This window comes from Vespa velutina, chromosome 12, assembly GCF_912470025.1.
Source record: "Vespa velutina chromosome 12, iVesVel2.1, whole genome shotgun sequence".
Classification (NCBI taxonomy): Eukaryota; Metazoa; Arthropoda; class Insecta; order Hymenoptera; family Vespidae; genus Vespa; species Vespa velutina.
This window is the reverse complement of record NC_062199.1, coordinates 1,001,331-1,022,500: the sequence shown is the minus strand read 5'-3', so window position 1 is coordinate 1,022,500 and position 21,170 is coordinate 1,001,331. Positions and strand designations below refer to the sequence as shown.

Genomic DNA, 21,170 nt, shown 5'->3' with positions numbered 1-21,170 from the left:
GAGATAATTAAAAGAAATTGCGAAACGTTACGTTACTTCTATAGACCATGGTGTAGGATATTGCGTTTTCGAGTGAAGGACTTTTTCTTTTTTTTTTTACTTTCTAAATTTATCCAGAGAAATATTAAGATGAGAGGACATTTCCTCGGTAAGAGGAAAGGCTAATGAAATTTGTACGAAGGAACATATGATAAAACATTCCCTGAAACATGGTAGACATTGCATCGTCAAATTTTATGGTAATTACTTGGTAGATTCTTCTGAGGTAAGCACCTAAGTACACATTCGTAGTTTGCGTGGTCAGCCCGCGGCGTGTAGGTAGAGACAAGCAAAGAGGTACCGTCGAGCCAGTCGATCAAAGTCTTTTTTTTTTCTTTTACCTCTTTTTCTCCCTTTTTTTCTTTTCCTCCTTTATTCTCCTTCTCCTCTTCTTCTTCTCCTTTGTCCGTCCAGAAGACAAATATCTAGGAATATTTGCGATGCACTCGTCTCTCCAATTTCCGTTTGTTTATACGGGCGGAACGATGCGCTATCTTCGTTGCTCAATAAGAGAGATAGATAGAACTAGCGCATAAACGATCGTTTCTCTGGCTATATTCTTTTTTTTTCTTCCTTTTTCTTTTTTTTTCTTTTTTTCTTTTTTTTTTTTTTTTCCTTTCCATATCCGTGTATACGCATACACATGCAAATTCAGGATTGGTATGACACGATTCGAAGAGAACGAAATTCGATCACACGTCGATATCACTCGGCTATGTTTCTGGGGCTAAATTCATCGAAGCATAGGTGTGAATATCTGGATTTGATATTTAAATGAAAACACCTGAAGTTTTTTCCTTTTCTTTTTTATTTTCCCCACATACAAATCGGATTGTTCATCAGGATATAAATTTTTTACCAATCGTATGTACTTCGAAATACTAATTTTTTCTTTTTTTCCCTTTTGAAAAGCTTATACCATTCTACGTTGAAAAGCAATCAAGATATTTGAGTGTTTCCATTGAAACGTTCCAATTTGTCTGCTCGAGAGAAGCAGGACATCCGGATATCAGATTTATCTGGTAAATTCGAGCGCGAAAATGGCCGACGTCGAGCGTGATCCGTCTTTCTATTGCTTTACACGTCCGATTGTCGTCAACGTCGAACATGTCCTTTCGCGTTGTTATTCCGACGTTCTCGCCGGAGGGACGGACAGAGAGTGAGAAGAAGCGGAGTGATCGACGTTTAATGAAATTTACTCGGTCTATCGGTACCTGTTGCGTTGTTAGGAAATTTCTTGGATCGAGGAAGGTGTCGAACGATCGACGAAAGATATAAATGAATTCGATCTACTCCAACAAACGCGTGATCCAAAATTTCCTATCTAGTTACGAACTTGGATCGAATTACCATTGTTACGAACAAAGACTTGGCTGAATCTCTTCTCGACGTGGAAAAGGAGTAAATTTATTTGCCTCGAATCTCTCTACTTGCTGAGAAACTTACCGCATCTCCTTTAGGTCCGTCCAACCCGATAGGTCCCTGAAAGAAGAGACTGATTAGCGATGTTCGTCGCTTGACGATTTTAACGACGAACGAAGGAAAGTGAAAATCGAGTGGGCTGAGGCGCAGCCTTGAAGATATCATTCCTTGGCGTATATGTATATATATACAGATACATATATATACATACATGTATGCATATACATGTACATATGTGTGTGTACACATATATATATATATATATATATATATATATATATATATATACATATATATGTAGATGAGCAAACGCGACAGAGATAGAGGCACCACTGAGAGTATGACGATAATAATCAAAATACGTATCCAAATACGACGGCTGTTAAATTCAATGTTTCATCGTTGATATCTCGTTTAAACGTGTCCTTTCACGTAAAATTCAAATATTGGCAGCGCAAGTCATGGCCGACTAGCTCGAATGACGATGCTGTTACGTCATCCATTGCCGTTATTATCGGCATTATTTCTCGGCTTTATGCTTCTCGCATTTATCAATTTTCAGTTATTGATGATTCCCGTCTATTTTCAGCTAAAGAGACGTCCAAAAAGAAGGTTGAAACGTTTTGATGAACGTTAAAGTATCCGACCGATTATCGTCATTCTAAAAAATCGTTGTTAACAAATTCGAGCAAAACATGATATATGAATAAAATGAAAAGGAAGATAACGTAGTTTCAAAATTGTTAAATATGTTGAATCCGATACTATCTTTTCCAATAGTGCTTCCATTGATAACATTCGTGCAGGTTGGGTTATTGATCGACACAATAATAACAGGAGTAGTAACAGCAGCGTTGAGTATATTGCTGTTTGAAGTGATAGTAGTATGAGCAACGCAATACGGGAAAGCCTTCATGGTGCCTACAACAAGATCTGTGAATTACTCTTGCGCTGCCAATTTCACAAACGAGCCAGCGTATTTGGAGACGAACGACATAATGTCATATCTAGGCGAATCGTACTGGGCTTTGTATATGAGTGCTTTGAAAAGAATCGAAGAAAGAAAGAAAGAAAGAAAAAAAATTAAAAAAATATGAGAGAGAAAGAGAGAGATAGAGAGAGAGAGAAGAAGATCGAAATTAAAAGAGGATGGCACGATCGATGAGGAAATAAGCTGGTTCAATGGATCGAAGCTGAAGAAAGAAGATTCGCAGCGTGATAAACGATAGAATCTGATGATTGCAATCACATAGACGATGAAAATAGAGAAAGAGAGCTAGATACAAAGAGCGACAAGACAGAGAGAGAGAGAGAGAAAGGAATGGAAAGAAAATAAAAAATAATATACCGGAAAACCGTTCTTGCCCGGCGTCCCGGCCACACCCTGTAAGAAGGGGTATAACAAATTAAAAACTCATTTACTGTGGAAAGGGATTAGGTACTCTCGCGCTCATGCAAAAGCATTTGTTCCGTGCTCATGAGTCGTGATCGCGATCCTATCGTGGTGTGGATCGTACGGAAAACATAAGAGAAAGAGAAAGAGAAAAAGAGAGAGAGAGAGAGAGAGAGAGAAAGTAAGAGAGAGGGAGAACACGGCTAGTATCGAGTAGGTAAGTACGTACGTTCCGTTAAGGAGCAGGCCGATAATTATTCCGGCCAATTAGATATTCCCGCAGCGTGCAAACGTGCGGCCAATGCGCGACACGCGCTACCTCAACGTGGCCCTGACCACAGGATCTTGGATCGAGTGGCGAGCACCACAAAAAGAAAAATATAGAGAGAAAGAGAGAGAGAGAGAGAGAGAGAGAAAATTTTTGTTTTCTTCTTCGAAAGGATCGCGATAAGGCTGCTCTAGGAGCTGTATCAAAAGGATGATCGTTCGAAGGCACGAATTGGCAATCTCGTCTACCCGATCTGAAAACTACACGATACTTAATAATACGTTCTAGAGAAATAGCGATTGAATTTCTTTGAGATATAGGTGAGAAGAAAAAAAACTCTCTGATGGAGATGATTTGTCAACGTCCATTATAAAACCAAAGATGGTTTTCTTTTTGTTAACGTTGAAAAGGAGGTCCCTATTTTACCTGCTAATATAACCGGTATCTCTTGATTTATACGAAAGAGTGGAAGAAATGGTGGAGCGAATGGAGAAAAGAATGCTCGTCGTCCGGCTCTTCTTCCTTCCTTCTCCTCCTTCTCCTCCTCCTCCTCCACGCGATCAAGAGCGGCTCGTGTATACCGTTAGCTACTGTACTATGTCATGCTCGGGCATTTGCGGTTGTCTCTCTTCTAGAGTGCGTGTGTATTGGTGCGCTACGATAGGCTGGGAAGTGGTAAGGGGGTGGAGGAGTGAAACGTGCTTTTCGAGTGGCAGGGGTAGTCGATCGCTTTGGATCGAGAGCACTCACCGGCGGCCCGGGCTCTCCGGGTTCACCCTTTTTGCCCTTCTTTCCTTTTTTCCCTGGCGGACCTGGCTCTCCCGGTGGACCTGAAACATAGAAACCAAAGTCTCTTAATATTCCATTCTCCAAAATCAATGTCCTTTATTCGCAGTTCGGTGTTCAATTGTTCGTAGTTCCATCCAAAGTACTAGCCAAGAAGTTCATCAAAGTTTTTAATCTCGAATATGACTTTTCTCTCTTTTTCTCTTTCCTCGATCGAAGAATGCACTATTGCATTCGAATGCGATTCTTCATTTCTTCCGAGAGTGGATGAGAACTTTGAGACCCGTGCAAATAGACGTTTTGTGCGAGATACCGAGATATCACGTTCGTCCATCTCCAAAATTGAAAGAACTCTGAGCGACGATGGGCGATTGATACCTATTTCTCTCTCTCTCTCTCTCTCTCTCTCTCTCTCTCTCTCTCTCTCGCGCGCGCGCGCGCGCGAACGTAATTCCGAGAATCTTTTCTCTTCTAAAAATCAATAATGAAATCTAGGAGAAGGGGGACGTGATAAAAAGAAAGCACGTAACGAGTGATTCATAACGGTCACTTATTATCAATCGAATCACGAAAAATGGTTTGGTTCGTCGTTCTGGCGTATCGTTCGAGTGCGAAAACGGTGATTGTTCGGAGGACCGTCGGTCGGTTTATTTCGATTTTGCTTCGGTCCCTCTTTGGAGGATATGACGTCATCCCCTCGGAATATTGCCGCCGGCGATAAATGGAAAATAAAAGAAAGAGACGAGGCTCCCGCCCTGTCGAAATGTCCGAACGCGTTCTCATCCTCCTTCTCATGACTCTGTATTCGTCGTAGCCAAGAGTGCTTTGCGTCCTCTGCTCCTGACCAGCCCCAGAACAGGCTGGGAATAAATCTCGATTGAATTATCCCCTGAGAGAAATAGAGAGAGAGAGAGAGAGAGAGAGAGAGAGAGAGAGAGAGAGAGGGGGAGAGAAAGAGAGAATCCCCGACTCTAAACGAGTCGCTTGTCCCGGGCCGGAAATCAGAATAACGCACGTGACGAGAGGGAACACGGTATCTACCGTCCTTTTCGTTTCTCTTTGTGCAAAAGAGAGACATTCAATGGGAATATTTTTCTTCACCTTTTCCATCGAAATAGATTATCCCATAATTAACTCGCCTTTCGCCGCTTTTCGTCCATGAAGAATAAATTCCTAGCGATCCCGAGAGAATTAGAAAATTAATTGAAACTGCGAGAGGTAGAAGAGAACCGTAATGCAACTGATCCATAGTTGATTTTAATCAACTTGGGGAAGGAAACCTCTTGAAGAAAATTACGTTTGACCTTAGCATGTGTTGGCGATCTAGAATGGTTGGTACATTCGCGTGTTGAAATAACGCGTACGTGCCGATCCTTTCGCTGTAGCGCACTTGTCAGCGACAGCTGCCGTGTACTTAACGTATACCGACGTGAGTGCCACTAGGGTACGGTCACTCGACGATATCCGAAAGAGGAGAAGCGAAGCGTAGATACGAGCAAGAAGAGGAAGAGAAACAGGAGGAGGAAGAGAGTGAGAAGAGAGACACACAAATGGTGTATTCATGTGCGAGGCATTTGTCCCTTCCTGGATTATCGTAGGTGATCGAGAGGGAAGGCATCTGGCTGAACGATCGTCGAGTCTCCAAGAATAAAAACGGAGCCGTTCGTCGTATCTCCTGTCATAACGATTATCCCCTACGAGACGACCAGGATGAGCAGATCTCAGTTTCGAAATCGAGCATTAAGTCGTGCTCGTTCTTGTCTACTCTCATACGAGATGGAGCATACGACGATTCGATGAAAATTTTTCTTTGATTTTACTTCAATCGTGACATTAGAAAAATGAGACGTTGAAAATAATTAGAGTTTCGATCGATTATATAACACTTAGTATCGAATGATATAGAGAAAATCTCTTGGAGCGTTTACTTTTGTTTAGAAAGCTTCGTGCTTAGGGGTATAGTCGACTTCTAAATGCTTAGCAGCACTCGTCGAGTGTACCACGCTCTCTCAGCTCAAGCGTACTCGTCGAGAAATACTGGGAATAACGAGGAAAGTTGCGTGAAACAAGCGAATGATTTCGATCGTCCTTTTCATTTACTGTTCAGAGCCTGAACGTACTCGTACTGAAATTCTCTACTTTAGAGTCTACCATTAACAAAGTGATGTCGCTTATTGTTAGTGGATAAAAATCAGAGTTGACAGAGAGAGAGAGAGAGAGAGGAATGAGGAACGAAGAAAATCTCTTGTCGCCTCGTTTGCCGTCTCAGCAGCAAATACTAGCGAGTTCGAGTTCGAGAGAGAGAGAGAGAGAGAGAGAGAGAGAGAGGGAGAGAGAGAGAGAGACAGAGGGAAAAGAAAGATGGAAGAGGATGAAGTTTAAGTGGTGGTAGAAGCGAAGAAAGGCGAGGAGTCTAGACAAGACCAAAATACACGTTTGGTGCGATACAATAAAACTCGAGTTTCTCGACTCTCCGTATCTATCTCCTTCTGTCTTAAAGATACTTATGAGAAAGAGAAAGGGAGACAGAGGCTCGGTCAAACCTCATGGATATCTCATGCACGGATAGGAATGAGATCAACGCGACGTTTTGGCAGAGTTCCGAGACCGGCTGACTCCAGGGCACTTTCGCGTGCTCGGCCACGTCGAGAGAACCTTTTTGTTTACAAAATAGACTTTGCCGAATAGAAAGCACGCGAACGACTGGCGTTACTTCCATGTGATTAAGCCTCTTGCTCCGCTTTTGCCATCGAGCGTGCTCGATCTTCCATAGGTAGCTGACTCGTGCGATCACGGAGCTTGGACGTGCTCGTTTTTAAAGTCGATCTCGTTGAAACGATTCGAGTGGTATGAGAGATAAGAGTACTTTGATGTCGACTTGTTCGTCGATTTTGTCGACCGGCACATCCTTTTCTTCTTTTCTGTCATTTTATAAGGCAATTAACTATGAACGAAGTCCTCTGACGAGCTAATTCTTAGGTATTTCTAGTTGATATGTAAATTTTCCTTCTCCTTCTTCAAAGTTTTTGCAAAGCTAATCGCAAGGATTTTTTTCCCAACACCAGCGTAAGTTCTAATTAACGCTTGACTCGAGATATCCACGCATGGAAAGTACACTCCGGTGTAAAAGCTCGTTATTTCCGAGCGGTATCGCGTTAAAACTTCGTCCTTAATGCAATTTATATAAAATGCAAAAAACAACGTCATATGAAAGCATCGAGCACGTCCGTTATCTTTTATTGCATAATTACCTCATCGCGTGAATATGTTCTCTTCAATATCATCGATGAGAAACCATTTACACTTTCGATTCGCTCCATTTCCCCATCGGTTTCCTATTCGTAGATTCTATAACTACTTTGGCGTCGGTTCGTCGATCATTTATCTCTTCGACCAACGTAAGATCAAACTCGCATCGTTTCCCTTTAAAAGTTAATTCGAGCGCATACATATTACATGTTCTGTGCGGGCTCGGCGACAGCAGGAACAGTTGGCCGTCATTAATCACACGTTGAACAAAGTCTCAAAGCTTTTTTATCGTCGTCGAATGCAAGCTTTTTATAGCTCGAAAGGGAGGGAGGTAGAGAGAGAGAGAGAGAGAGAGAGAGAGAGAGAGAGAGGGAGAGAGAAAGAGAGAGAGAGGGTTGAAAATTCGATGCCTATGAAGTATGTAACTTAGACGATAATTGACGTTACTGGTGAACGCACGAATGAGAGACACTGTTTATCGTCGAAGAGTTGGGCGGTAAAAGGAGTAGAAGAACGGGTAGACAGGTCGGTGGGGACCTCACATGTCGCGGCCGCGGGCCAGAACGTGCAGCCTCTCCGATTCCCGCCCCGGTAGTTTGCCATGATTGAGATACATAATCGGTACTCCCATGACGATGCATCCTACCTATAGGACACTCATCTCCGCATGACTCGCGTGCGCTCACTTCCTCCTGTTTCTTTCCTTGAAAATGATCGAAGAAAGACCAGATTCCAATGACATCAATTACTATGATTGTTCGACATCAAGCCATCGACGATTTCACGGACAGAAGTGGCTTGTCCACTCTCTCAAAGACCAACCACGATGTTCTTGGAGAAGTCGAACGTACTCGACAACTTGTTCGTTTTGTTAATGTAATCTCAAATATTTTATTGGACTATAACATGTGTGTCACTCGAACCTTTTATATCCTGTCACACACACACACACACACACACACACACGTATATACATATCTTGGTAATCAGTTTTTTCTAAGGATAACAAGCAGATAAAGAGATCAATATTTAATACTCGCGTCCTCTCTCTCTTTTCTCTTTCACGCAACGTCAGTCAATAATTTGGTAGCGTTGTTCGAGTTTGCGAGAGCATCTAAGAGAATTTGGCCCAAGATTGATTTACTTTCCTTTTTTTTTCCTATCCCATCGTCCTTCTCTCTCTCCTTTTACCTCGCCCAGCGGTAGTCCCGTAGATCTTCCCCTTTAAATCATACTTGTCGTCCGCAGGATGAATACCAGTGTGGACGAACGAGACCGCCGGGTATGCGAGAAGGAAGGGCGTAGTCGATTTCTACAGCTACTATAACCGTGATCGTGTTGCTGATCTTGCCCGCTACCGTACTGATATATATATATATATACGTTCGTAAGTGAGACAGAGACAAAGAGAAAAAAAGGGATTCGCGTTCAGCGTGAATGAAGGACACACTGGATACTACGAGTTACATCGAGTAATAGTTAACGTATACATGACCATTAGCAGCTTTATCGGACGCGAAACGACGAGTCGGTGGCTTGGCATAACCGATGCGGCTGCCGCGGATTTCACTTCTGGAATTTGTGTCGCGGGAGCTTTAATGCGTTCACCGGATGCGTGTGGTCCCAGCGATTCGATTTCCACGCAGTCACGAGAGCAAGAGAGGGCTATATCGTATCGGTGATATCTACTTCTCATTCTCCTTTTCTATCAATGGCGTAGGCATCGCTTATTCGATTGGTTTCTCCTCCTTTTTTCTTTTTTTTTCTTTTTTTTTTTTTTTTTTTTTATCTTTCCACTATAAAATTCCGATCGGTTTTTCAAATTAGAACACGGTTCAGGGACGCGCGCCGAATGAAAAAAGCGTTACGTGACGGTGATGAAATCTAACGAGATTTTACGAATCACCATGTCGAGTTCGGGCTTATCCGATGGATCGAAAGCTCTTCAAACGTTCTGCCTTTTTTTCGTTTTTTTTTTTTCCTTTTTCTTTCTTTTTTTTTTTTTTTTTTTTTTCCCTCTAAGTACGCCTCTTTCATACGTCCGCCGGTATGAAAACATAAAGTATAACGATGTACCGTTTTCCAAATAAGCCGATATAAATTTGAGATTTTACAAGAAATTTAGAACCGATAAGATCCGATTTTATCTAAGTCGACTTGATCGGATTAGACTGGAAAAAAAATATTCGATAATCATATTGCTTTTTTATGACAAAGTTATCCTATGTAATCTTAAGAAGATGTTAGGAGAAGGAAGAAAGAAAATTGGTTGGTAAAAGGGGGTAGGTATATGCAATGACCGAGTAATAATCATATAATTACAAATGGTTGAATTGAGATAATCTAGTAAAGAAGGGACGAAGGGAAGATGAAAGGATCGGGACCACCCTCGAGAAGGAGACCGTTGCCAGTACTGTGTCGGCCACTTTTGAGTCTGCTCGCAACAAACTTTATAAGGTATAACTTATAATCCGAGAAACGAATTCCAGGCCTTCTGGTTTGATTCTAAACCGTAGCTGCAGCCCCAACCTGCCCAGCGGGAGGTTCGCAAGAATACGAGGACCGCACGCCGTGAGGCACAATGAGAAGACGTTGTAGCTTCGTCTTCCTCCCTTCTCTATTATCTGCTCCCTCCTTTTCAATTGTTTCGCTCTGCTTTGCTTTCCTAGACGCCATTCGTCTGAAACCCGAGACGACTCGTTCTCTCCCTCTGTCCTATTCTTTCCTCTTTTAGTCCTTTTTCTCCTTTATTTGAAATATTCATGATTTTCTCAGTCTCTCCTGTTACTAAAGAAAGTTGATAATGGCAAGATTTCGATGCTGGTCTTCTTCCATTTCTCCGAGAGAGAGAGAGAGAGAGAGAGAGAGAGAGAGAGAGAGAGAGAGAGAAAGAGAGAGAGAGAAACTAGCTGTAGTCTTTCATTATTTACCGTAATGAGTTCGTTAACGCGTTCACAGTTTCGAAAAAGAGAAAAAGTATTTTTACCGAGAGAATTGGCGAGGTTGGATTATGGAAAGTTAACTAGTTAACAATGAGAACGATAAATCTACTTAAAAATAACCAGTAAGAACGTTTAAGGATAGTTAGCGAAAATGGAATAAAAAAATTACGAATAAACAGATGGAGAAAATAAATTTTAATAGGGAATAAATTTGATCATCTCCTAGCAGGTACCGACAAATAAAGAAGGAAAAAGGTAAAGGGGAAAGGTCGTAATGTCAGCAGAATGGCCCGTAATGGTCCGGCAGAAGACATAAGTGGCCGAGTTATCATATTGGTCGGGTAATTTTCAGGTATAGGAAGAACTTGGACTCGTGCCCGACAACGACGTCGACAACCCTTGGGCTCGTAGTCGTTCACCATGCCCGACGCTTACCGACCGATCCAGTCCCTTCCTCTTTCCTCAAAGGCCGAACCCTAACGGAATACCGGAATGGAGCGCCCACGTTCGTCCTCCTCGCCCACGTGTGTACTGGGCGAAACTTTTCTCTTTCTTCTTCCTTCTTATAAAAGATGTCGGGCAATCTGGCGTTTTCTTCAAAGATTTACGTACTCGACGACAATGAACTCGTTATCCCACGCCCGGACAATTTTCGATTACACGCAAATTTACGCCCTTTATCCTGCAAGAATTAGAGTATTATATATTTTTCGTATTCTAATTGTGAATTTTCACAATTTAAGATTAGAATTTGAATCGGAAACAGTCGGATGCAGCGTCGGGAGACATATAGGAAACGTTGTCCCGCTTATTAGCCTTGTTAGTCGTTGAGAATTTAGTACAGGCTATAGACTAATTAGAAGCTCTTATCTTCTTGCCGATATTACATGCCGAGAGGTATTACGTGAACATTCTACGTATGTGCATACCTACGTTCCTACCATTTCAACTACACATTCCATCAAATCTATGCGCTTCGAATAACTCATAATCGAGGGGAAGAATAAATGTGAAACGGCAAGAGACCTTTTTTATACCTTCCCCCTTTTCCTTCCTTTTTTTCTTTTCTTTTTTTCTTTTTTTTTTTTTTTTTTTTTTTTTTTTTTTTTACAACGGACTAAGAATTTTCTTCCCTGTAATACTTCCGTTAAAATTTCAACTGAACGAAATGCCATGGGATGTTACATACAACCTGCAAATTCATAAACTTCTAATCTCGGTAAAAGCTTTTCAGCATTTGCCGTTTTCCCTGAAGGTAAAGAGGCGACGGTTTCTTTTTATACAGGCGAGGCGTTTTCTTTAAGGAAGATGTAGCTTCACGATACCTGCATCGCCTTTACCAGCTCTCACATTTTTCCTTATTTCCTGAATACAATGCCGCTAGGTAAGAAAATGTTATGCATTCGTCGTACTTATACTCATAGGAGCATATCTTTTATCTTTTCACGAGGATGATACAGAAAGGAAAGGACCGCGTTGTCACGTTCGATTCGATCTGTTTGCTTCCTTCGACTCGATGATTCTGAAAAGCTTCGCGTGAAACGATGCTTCGCATTATCGTTTCGTTCGGCGCAATAACGATGCATTTCGCTGGCATTACTCGATTTTAACATTTCCTTTTCTTTCTCTACTTGTTGCTACACCCTCTTTCTTTTTCTCTATGAAAGTAAAGTGTTTTGTTGATTTTTTTCTTTCCACTCTTTTTAGGTCCCTCCTGTGTTCTCAGTCCACGTAAACTCTTTGAACATTTGCCGTCCCTCTTAATGGTACACGGCCCAATTAGACGCGTCCCACTTGGAAACAGATCGTTTCTGTCGGTCGTTAAAGTCGAAACGATAGTGGAAAAAGAGGTGGGACGACGGCTCGAAATCGACGGAGATGGTAATCATTATGTAGAGAGAGAGAGAGAGAGAGAGAGAAAGAGAAAGACAGAATGGAAGATGGAAGAGTGCGAGATTATGGTGAGTGGAACGAGCAGAGTGGGAGGTATGAATGATACGAGGTGTGAAGTTACATGTCGAGAAGAGGAATTCACGAATGGGCGCGACGCAAAAGAGAGAGAGAGAGAGAGAGAGAGAGAGAGAGAGAGAGGAAAGGTGAAAGGACCAAGAGAAGAGACAATATTTATGCGTCTGACCAGAGTTTCGTCTCGGTTTCTCGAGTTTTAGAGAGGAACGGACGAATGCATGGGTGGATGCGTTTATTACGAAGAGTGTGAGAGAAAAGGAGGGAGAGAGAAAGAGAGTACGAGGAGAAGGAGATGAGGGTAGAGAGGATGCATGCGGTAAGGCGACCACGAGCAAGTCGATGGAATATCCACACGTAGACCGCCTGCCTGTGGTTTGGCATTGTGTGCGAGCGAAGAGGTATAGCTAAGCTTGAGTTCCCCTATCTGCGTCTTTCTCTCTCTCTCTCTCTCTCTCTCTCTCTCTCTCTCTCTTGCGGTTTGCAGCGGCCAACGGAAGGCAAGTTAACGTGGGACCGGTTAATGGGCAGGTATTTTAACACCATCTCCGTAGAACTTCTCCGACTGGACAGAAAGACGCTTCTACGAAATTAACGGGTGGCCTTTGAGACTCTTCGATTCCCTGTGTGGATCCGAAATGGAATGCGCGAATTGAACGGATTTATTTCGATCAAAAAAAAAAAGTTGGCTCGTCTTTCCTTTTAATATTTTTCATTGACCTGAATTAATTGATTGCCCTTTAACCACACGAGAGATTTCATTTTTTTCTTTATTTTTTCTTTTTATGGATTTGTTACTTTTATCACAATTAATGTCGAGCGTATTATAACACCAGACAAGCTTCTGAACTTCCGGGCCAAACCGCCGACAGATTCAAGCCATTAATAACTCAATAAGACGTCGCGAAGTTTCTCCCGGAGCATGACAAGTTCAAGAAGATGAGTTAGCGTGTAGCCGGTTAATGAGAGAAGCCACGGTAACGGTAACCTTTAAGCAATTTAGAAGGTGCCTGTCGTGAAATAATGAGAAAGTTATTGCAGCGGACAGTCCCTCCCGCACTTTTGGTCCGCGCCAGTTTGAACCTACTTTGCTGAATAACCGGAATAAACTTTTCATTTTCGCGATAACAACTTGCTATCCTAGTTCCCATAATTGAAACGAATTTTCAGACAACTTCCGAATTTGCAAACAAACGATATAGAGTGTAAGAGAGAAAGAGAAATGCAGATAACGAGCTGTTCTAATAGTTCCCAAGTACAATGCGGATCTTTATTGTAGCACGCTTTGTACGCTTATCTAAGCTCCAACTAACTCTGATATTCGAAGAGAAAATAGAAGGATAAGGATGAATTTTGGATCACAAGGTTTTTCGATTCTCTTTCAGAGGTATTTACATGCCATTTATTTTTTGATGAGAGCCGGAGAAATTGAAATTTTATCCCCCTCGTAGATACCTAGATCGCAATTGTAACTTTGTTCGATCGTGAACATTAAACGACGCGTAAGCGTTTAAGTTAACGACGAGTAACTTTCGAAATTCAGCAACTGCAGTTTCCAGCCTTCCATCTTTAGCGAGAAGAAACTTGCAGCGAATCCGATTGATCGTATCAAGTTGATACAACGAACGAGGAATATCGAACATGTTCGGTTTTTTAAGTTTACACCAAAAGGACCAAAGGAATATAAATTTGACGCGGTCCTTTTTGTTCGGACGTTTTCGTTCCGGTTAGAGAAATCGCAGGAAAAAATTCAGCTATCTGTTGGGAGGATGTAGAACCTTTCTAGACTAGTTCCAAAACTGGAAGCAACTTTTTTATTGCTCGCTTGGGAAAGAAAGATGGTGGGGAGGGGGTAGAGAGAGAGAGAGAGAGAGAGAGAGAGAGAGGGAGGGAGCGAAAGTCCTGCCTGTTTTTTGCCAGGCGTGAAAACTGTCACGCGTTTTATATAACACCGTGAGAAGGGTTGTTCTCCAGAAAACAAGTTGATGATTAATGTCCCGTCCAAGGGAAACAAGAGAGAAGTTTTTAATTAATTTCTCAGCATTGTTTGTTTTATCGTGTCTCTACTATCGTCAACGATAAGAACACGTGATTCTATTGTTTTAATCCAAGTTGTTGGTACGCCACGGAATATTTTGCGAGGATGTTAAAAATATCTAAAGATCAATAAAGATATTCTTAAAGTATATGAAAGATAAGGCGTGTGAAACAACGGACGTCAATGTCCGTGAGACTAAGAGGCGAACGAAAATTCGATCTTCCTTCGTTTTGCGCGGTAAATTTGTCAGCTTCGTGCGTTTCACTGCGGCCAGTTTCTCGGACCAAAGAAGAGGAGAGGCGTGAAAGTGAGACACTTTAAAAATATGTCCGCCACGTTAGGAGTACTCATCAGGCATTTCTGGCTGGGCGCCACTACGACGTTCCACGACGGATACGTATTCCGTTCGATATAAAGGGTGCTTCTAAAGTGAATACTTAGCTTTTTTCTTTTTCCTTTTTTTTTTCTTTTTTCTTTTCTATATTTTTTTTTCTTTTTTTTTTTTTTTGGAACGTTTCATTCCATAAAATATGTTGTATTATAATTAGCAACGAATTAACGATCATACGAAAGATTTATTGTATCGAATCGACACATGTGTGTTCGAACAGCGTTCACGTTCGTTGTAGATTATAACAGCATGGAGCACAATTTGATTAAAGTGGAATATAGAAACGTATCGTTGAGGATAGAGTCAATTTTGGAACACCCCTTACATAAATGGTGCTCGAACAGGGAGCCAGTTCGAGATGTCGACGACTAACCTTCTAATGACTCGTGACACGTCGCGAAATAGCCTTCGCGTGCCAGCCTGCGATGCATGAAAAAGAACGAAAACGAAGAGAGGAGGGGAGAGAGAGAGAGAGAGAGAGAGAGAGATAGAGTAGAAAGCACGAAACAGAGTAAAAGGAGGGGAGCGAACAGTCCTTTGAAGGAGCTTTTATTATGCGCGTGTTATTTCGACAGTAGTAACCACTGACCTTGCTTCTCGTCTCGAGACTTCCTCGGCTGCATTTCGGTGACGTTGAGATAAATTTAGAAAAAAAGAAAAAAAAAAAAAAAAAAAAAAAAAAAAAAAAAAGGAAAAAAAGGAAAAAAAAAGGAAAAAAAAAAAAAAAAAAAAAAGAAGCAGAAACAGAAAATAAACAAAAAAAGAAATAATCGAATACGATGCCTATCGCGTTATCGAAAAAATATAAGATTACAGAATATTTACAGAATCGAATGTGATAAAGGATATAATGCGTAAACGTTTCCGTAGACGATTGAAGCCGCACGAGAACTCATAAATTATCTCAATCGGGCCACTTTCCAGAACGGACGAGGGCCCGAGTCACGTAGTTCGCGCGACTATCATACGTGTTTCTCTAATTGTAAGTGGCACGCGACGAGCTCACCGGCAATGCTCTGCTTTGTTCGCTATTATACGCGATTAGGCACTTAGGAAATCGGTGCTGGCTGTCGTCGCTTCCGTGGCTTATTCCATATCAACCAGTAGGCCGATTCAGCAACGTGCACGGAACGTACGTAATCTAGCGATGATGTCGTGCACGGAATTCAACGTTCCTACTCTGTTGCTGTTTCTGCTGACCATGGCAAACGACCAACGTACACAACCTATTGTGTCGAGGAGAAGAAGAGAGAGAGAGAGAGAGAGAGGAGCGCGAATGGAACATCGCGATACAATGCGTACAATGAATCTCATTGTATGAGCGCCCAAGTAAATTCCCAGAATGTTAGGGAACTACCGCTTTCGTTTCGAGGACGCTTCACAACGAAATTCGTACTGCGTTTTTGTCGTCCGAGAGCCTACGGGAGACTGTATTCAATTTTCTCTGGAATGAAAGTAAAAAGGGAGGACAGAAAGAGAGTCTCCAGGGAATCTAAAGAGTCATCTCTTCCTCTCTTTTCTTCCACCGTATCAAGTAAGTCTGACAAATTGGTTAACTTCTTTTCAAAACGATTCGACTGTCAATTTTATGTGAAACTCTGACGATTACAATGTCGTAAATCTTGTTAGTTACGAAGTCTGACCTAAAAGATTTCGATCAAATACGTACACGTTTGTAGTTCATTTGGCTTACTTGATCGTCTCAAAGTTAGAAAGTTTTAATATGTTTCGAGATTTTAAGATTCAATGATCCGGAAATAGATTAAAGTTGATGGAATAAGTAGAACTTAGATAAGTAGAAAAGAAATACGTTTGGTAAATTAAAAAGTTCTTCGGCAATTCCACTAAATCGTTTTTACCTTTGAAATCTTTTTATAGGACCTCGAGGGATACGGGGATTCTCGAAGAAAACGCTTTGATGAAACGTAATGACGAAGGTACGTTCGTAGAACCTGAATTGATTTCTATCATCGATACGCGAACGAGTGGACGTATTGAAGCGAAGATCGCGAGGGTACTTGAAATTTCGATAAAACAGGAAGGAGTTTCAGGACGATGCAATTCTTTTAATTCTTCAACCATGAAAATGAACTTGTATATAAAAAAGAAAGAAATAGTGAATTTAAGGAGGAAATTCTCTCTCTCTCTCTCTCTATTTTTCAAGCATGGTATACATCGTAGTTAGGAACATAGTGATTTGAATTTAAACTTAGTTCTATCTCGACCATTCGAACGGTGAAATGCGCTTAAGTTGAAATCCGTGCTTTTTACAGGGTATCTCGAACTATCGATCCTTTCGTCTACTTCTCTGCGCGTCTCTGTAAACAGTTCAATCGACAAAGAGTCACAAAGCTTAATCGGCTTTTCGTTCATTCTCTCTCTCTCTCTCTCTCTCTCTCTCTCTCTCTCTCTCTCTCTCTCTCTCTCTCTATCTATCTATCTATCTATCTCTCTCCATCTCTCTCTCCAGTTCTTGACTAATTCGTCGAGTGAATTCACACGTTACGTGGCTGAAATAATTCGTTTGTTTCGAAGCAATACGTGTTCTTTTTCTTTTTTCCTTTCTAAATAATACCTAATAACACAGAACATCGATCGAGCTACGTTTAGAAATTGGAATGCAATTTATGGGAATTGGTTAGCTGTCATTCATGATTGACGCATTTCTAGTATTCTCGCAAATTATCATGGTTTCCTGAATACATCGATAATTTAAAACAACTTGTGCAGGTGGTTCTAGCCACGACGTAAAGTGAAACAGACGTATCTAATATCATAATGACGTATGAATACAGGCCAACGAAATAGGAGTATTTAGTTGATCTAGCAGCATTGGAAATCAAATGTATCCGAAACGTTGTTAAATCAAGTGAGCCGTTAATGTTATCAATCCAATTGGATTTAAATTAGGAAATGTTATCAACGAGATATTCGATATTTCTCGTTCCAAGCGATAAGAGAGAGAGAGAGAGAGAGAGAGAGAGAGAGAGAGAGAGAGAACAACATTTAAAAATTAATTCTCTTAATCCTTACATTTCCATCGAATCGAATATTCTATCGTTACTTTCTAATGAACTTTTTGAAAACGATCGAGAACTGATTTTTGTCGCGTATTCCGATCCAGTTTTATCGCAGCAATCACGACAGTCCAATATTTCCAAGCTATTGCCTTCATCCATCGAGTTGCCGCGATAAATACTGCTATACGAGAATCCGCAATGTTCAACGATAATCGTTCCTGCTCATTGGACAGCCGTTTCGAGCATTCGATGTCCGTACTTGAAACCCTGCCGTCTAATCAAGTACGATAAATCCATCGAGGTTGGCACTTCAATCGTCTTGGCCAAATAGTCGGAGGGAGGGGAAAAAAAAAGCAATTAAATGGAATTCTACGCTTCGGAAGGATCACTCGAACAAAATTCAAGTTGGTAAAAAGTGTGATCGATGCATCGATCATGTCTCGATCGTTCGGTAAAGCGTATTTTTTCTTTTTTCCATTTTTTCTTTTTTCGTTAACACTCAAACTCTTAATCGGTTCCACTCGTTATATACACGTACGGTAATTTAAATCGTACAGCCAGGAAATGTTCGAGGAGATTCGAAAATAGTGAGAAAATAAATCACGTCATTTACGGATGCGATAAGTATAAATCTAGAGAAAATACCGGTACGATCGAGAACCTCGATGAAAAAAAAAAAAAAAAGAAAAAAAAAAAAAAGGAAGAAAAAGAAAAAAAGAAAAAAAGTACATAGAGAACATCGAACCGTCCCGATTATGCACGTTTCACCGAGTGGTACTTCCACGTCGTTTCACTTGGTTTTTTCGCTCGTCCGCCGTCCGAGCGAGCATATTTTTGAAATTTACACAAAAACACACGCACACGCACACGCACACGCACAGATCAGGAAGCACGAATTCGCGTGCTCGAGAAGGGCAATAGAAGGGAAAAATCGTCGACTATCCCACTCGTTCTCATTCGTGTTTTTTCGCCGAACGAGCTGAAAACGAGATACCAAAAGAGATCTAAAAAGAGAGAAAGAGAGATATACGTGGCAAACACCATCGCACGACATCCTGCGTCGGCGAAGTGTTTGGTTGTTTAGGCCATTGAAAAAGGCCATCGAAAAAAGGCGACTGTTGACGTAGCACGGGACCGAAGTACCTCGAGGACAATCGAGCATCGCCGATACGTCTGTCCCGTGTATTTCCATTTTCTCTTTTAGCTTCCCTTTTCACGTGGGACGTAACAATGGTATTGCAGTCGGGTACGTTCTCTTCTTTGCCAAGAAATTCAATTCGAAAATATATTATAACATTCCTTAAGAATTTTAATACGAACGATTATTTCTAATCTTTCGACGACCCTTCTTAAATTGCTATTATCTCTAGATAGGAATGAAAGAAACTGATTTTGTTTTTTTTTTTTTTTTTTCATTTTCACGAGGACATTAATTTTCGTTTTTACCCAATGGATTCTCCTTAGCGAGAATACTTTGTACGAACGCAGTTTTCCCTTTTCAATACTTTTCTTGGCTACGTTGCTTGCGATTGCCGGAATTATAATCAGCATTTTTACCGGCGCCGCTCGCAATATCACCGGTCGCATCGTCAGTCCTGTAAAATAAAGATGCTCCGAGACATTTGCATGATTTTCTCGGGATTCTGAGAGCACCAGCTGCAGATGCTTCCATTTTCCATGCAATTTTGGTATTTAAATTTTCTCGCGTATCGTAAAATACGTCGACCCGATTAGAAAAGGAGAAAAATAAAAAGAAAGACTTTCCGGCTTTCCACATCTGAATCTTTGTTAAATGAGAAAAAAGATGGGAAAGTTGGTGGTTATTACAAAAAGCATCAATCTCCAAGGATTATTTTTTGAGGGAATTATCAACGAACGCTTTTACGGTTTGCAATCAAAAACTCATTAACGCGTGATATTATGAAAATTTTCAGTTCTCTTTTGACGATTAACGTAGATTGAGAAATTGCTCCTGAATTCTACGGGAATTATTTAACGAGATCGATAAATAAAATTCTTCGATATGTCGATTCTTTGGATTTTATTAACGTTTTTCCTCCTACAGTCATCATCGACAAGGATGTCCGTGTCGTGAAACGGGTCTCAAACTATTCAAGGAGTCATGCGTAAAGTAAAACGTGGGAAAATGGAGAATGGTAGGAAACTTGCTACTTCAACATGGTCCAATGCGTTCGTCCCTCGAAAGTTTTCCCTCGAAATTGAACTTCCTCTTTAAATTCGATCGAGACCTATTTCTCTCTCCGTTCGAGTTGAGCAAGTTGAAGTTTAGGACGTGGACAGAAAAGCGTTATATCCTTAGGAGCTCTGATAAACGTCGCGTTACATACTAATTAACAAGAAATCATTGACGATACGATAACGTTTCAAGGAGACCGAGGAAAATATGAAATCCGCTATGCGGATATATCGAGACGCGTAATCCGCATGGCGCGCTCGGAAAACCTAATTACGTTGGCACGGATGCACACCATCGATCCCAGACCGAAATCCAATTTAGCTTGCGTTCCTCCACGGTTTGTACGTATAATCGTGGCGACGAGTAGGTAAACTACCGGATCGCTCGCAGATTCTATCGGCAAATCCGTTATGTCCTGATTGGAATGTCCCTCGTACTTAGATGGTACGTACACAGAGAGCCACGCCCGCGTAACAATCTTTATCGGCCCTATTGTAGATCGACTTGAGTAGAATGTCATATCACAGACGTCTCTTCTATTACCATTATCGTTCCTATTATCAATGCTATATAGAACGCCAAGTTTTAGAAATAAGTAGAGCGTGAAGTTGATGAAACTCGGGAGTAGAATTTGAACGATGCGATTAATTAAGAGAATTCAAATTGCCTGAAATACTCATGTCACATAATGTCACGGTAACTCGTCGTATTGGTTAACGGCATAAATATCGCTCGTGATCTCGCGTACGAATCGCGAATATTTCCTGAAGAGAGGGGGGGGGGGAGAGAGAGAGAGAGAGAGAGAGAGAGGACTGGTCTGGAAAAGTGATACGTCGAAAAGTATTTGCAGATCGAAAAGTACAGGCAAATATTTACGTTAGGGGTGATGCTACAGCGTTCGGTAACGCTATCTGGTCGCGTTCGGCATCCACCAGACGTATATCACAATGAACTTTCATTATCGGCTGTTTATTCAATACCCACCGCTTTTTGAATAAATACATAAATTAACTCTAACGAACACATAACGATCGTATCACTCTCGCGACTCGGGAAGCCGTTCGTAAACCCTCGAAGCCGTCGATCGATAACTCGACTGTTTTCCAACGGGATCGATCGGATTTATCGTCTATCTACAAAGTGCGATTAATCTTGTCGAACCTTTGTCGCGAATTAATTGCGCGACGATCGATCGTATTAGCCTCCATTCTCTACGTTTACGTGTTCTATGAATACTACGTGGCAGCTACGACGGGGAAAAGAAACGAAGAGACCGAGGTAAATAAAAATGAAATAAAACGATGGAGGAGCATCGAATGAAAAACAGGTAGAGGGATCGTAGGAAAATCTAACAAACAATTTTTCGCTCGATGCACTCTACATATTTCGTGGATCGCGATACGTGGACGTGGATGGAACGTAAAAGAACCGATTCAATTCCATAGTATTTACGTTGTACG

The 21,170-nt window shown here is 41.3% G+C and overlaps 1 protein-coding gene across 21 annotated transcripts in view; it reads right to left on the bottom strand.

Moving 5' to 3' along the window:
• LOC124953376 (collagen alpha chain CG42342-like) overlaps positions 1–21,170 on the bottom strand; it is a 90,109-nt gene that overhangs the window by 27,207 nt on the left and 41,732 nt on the right. For 14 of the 21 annotated variants that reach the window (XM_047504657.1, XM_047504663.1, XM_047504649.1 and 11 more), the window contains exons 2-4: positions 3,873–3,952; positions 2,810–2,845; positions 1,486–1,521 (exon numbers count right to left, since the gene is read on the bottom strand). In XM_047504657.1, coding sequence (XP_047360613.1) covers positions 1,486–1,521; positions 2,810–2,845; positions 3,873–3,952 — 152 coding nt within the window. The remainder of the gene's footprint in view (positions 1–1,485; positions 1,522–2,809; positions 2,846–3,872; positions 3,953–21,170) is intronic. The other 7 variants (XM_047504653.1, XM_047504651.1, XM_047504665.1 and 4 more) reach the window with 2 other exon arrangements.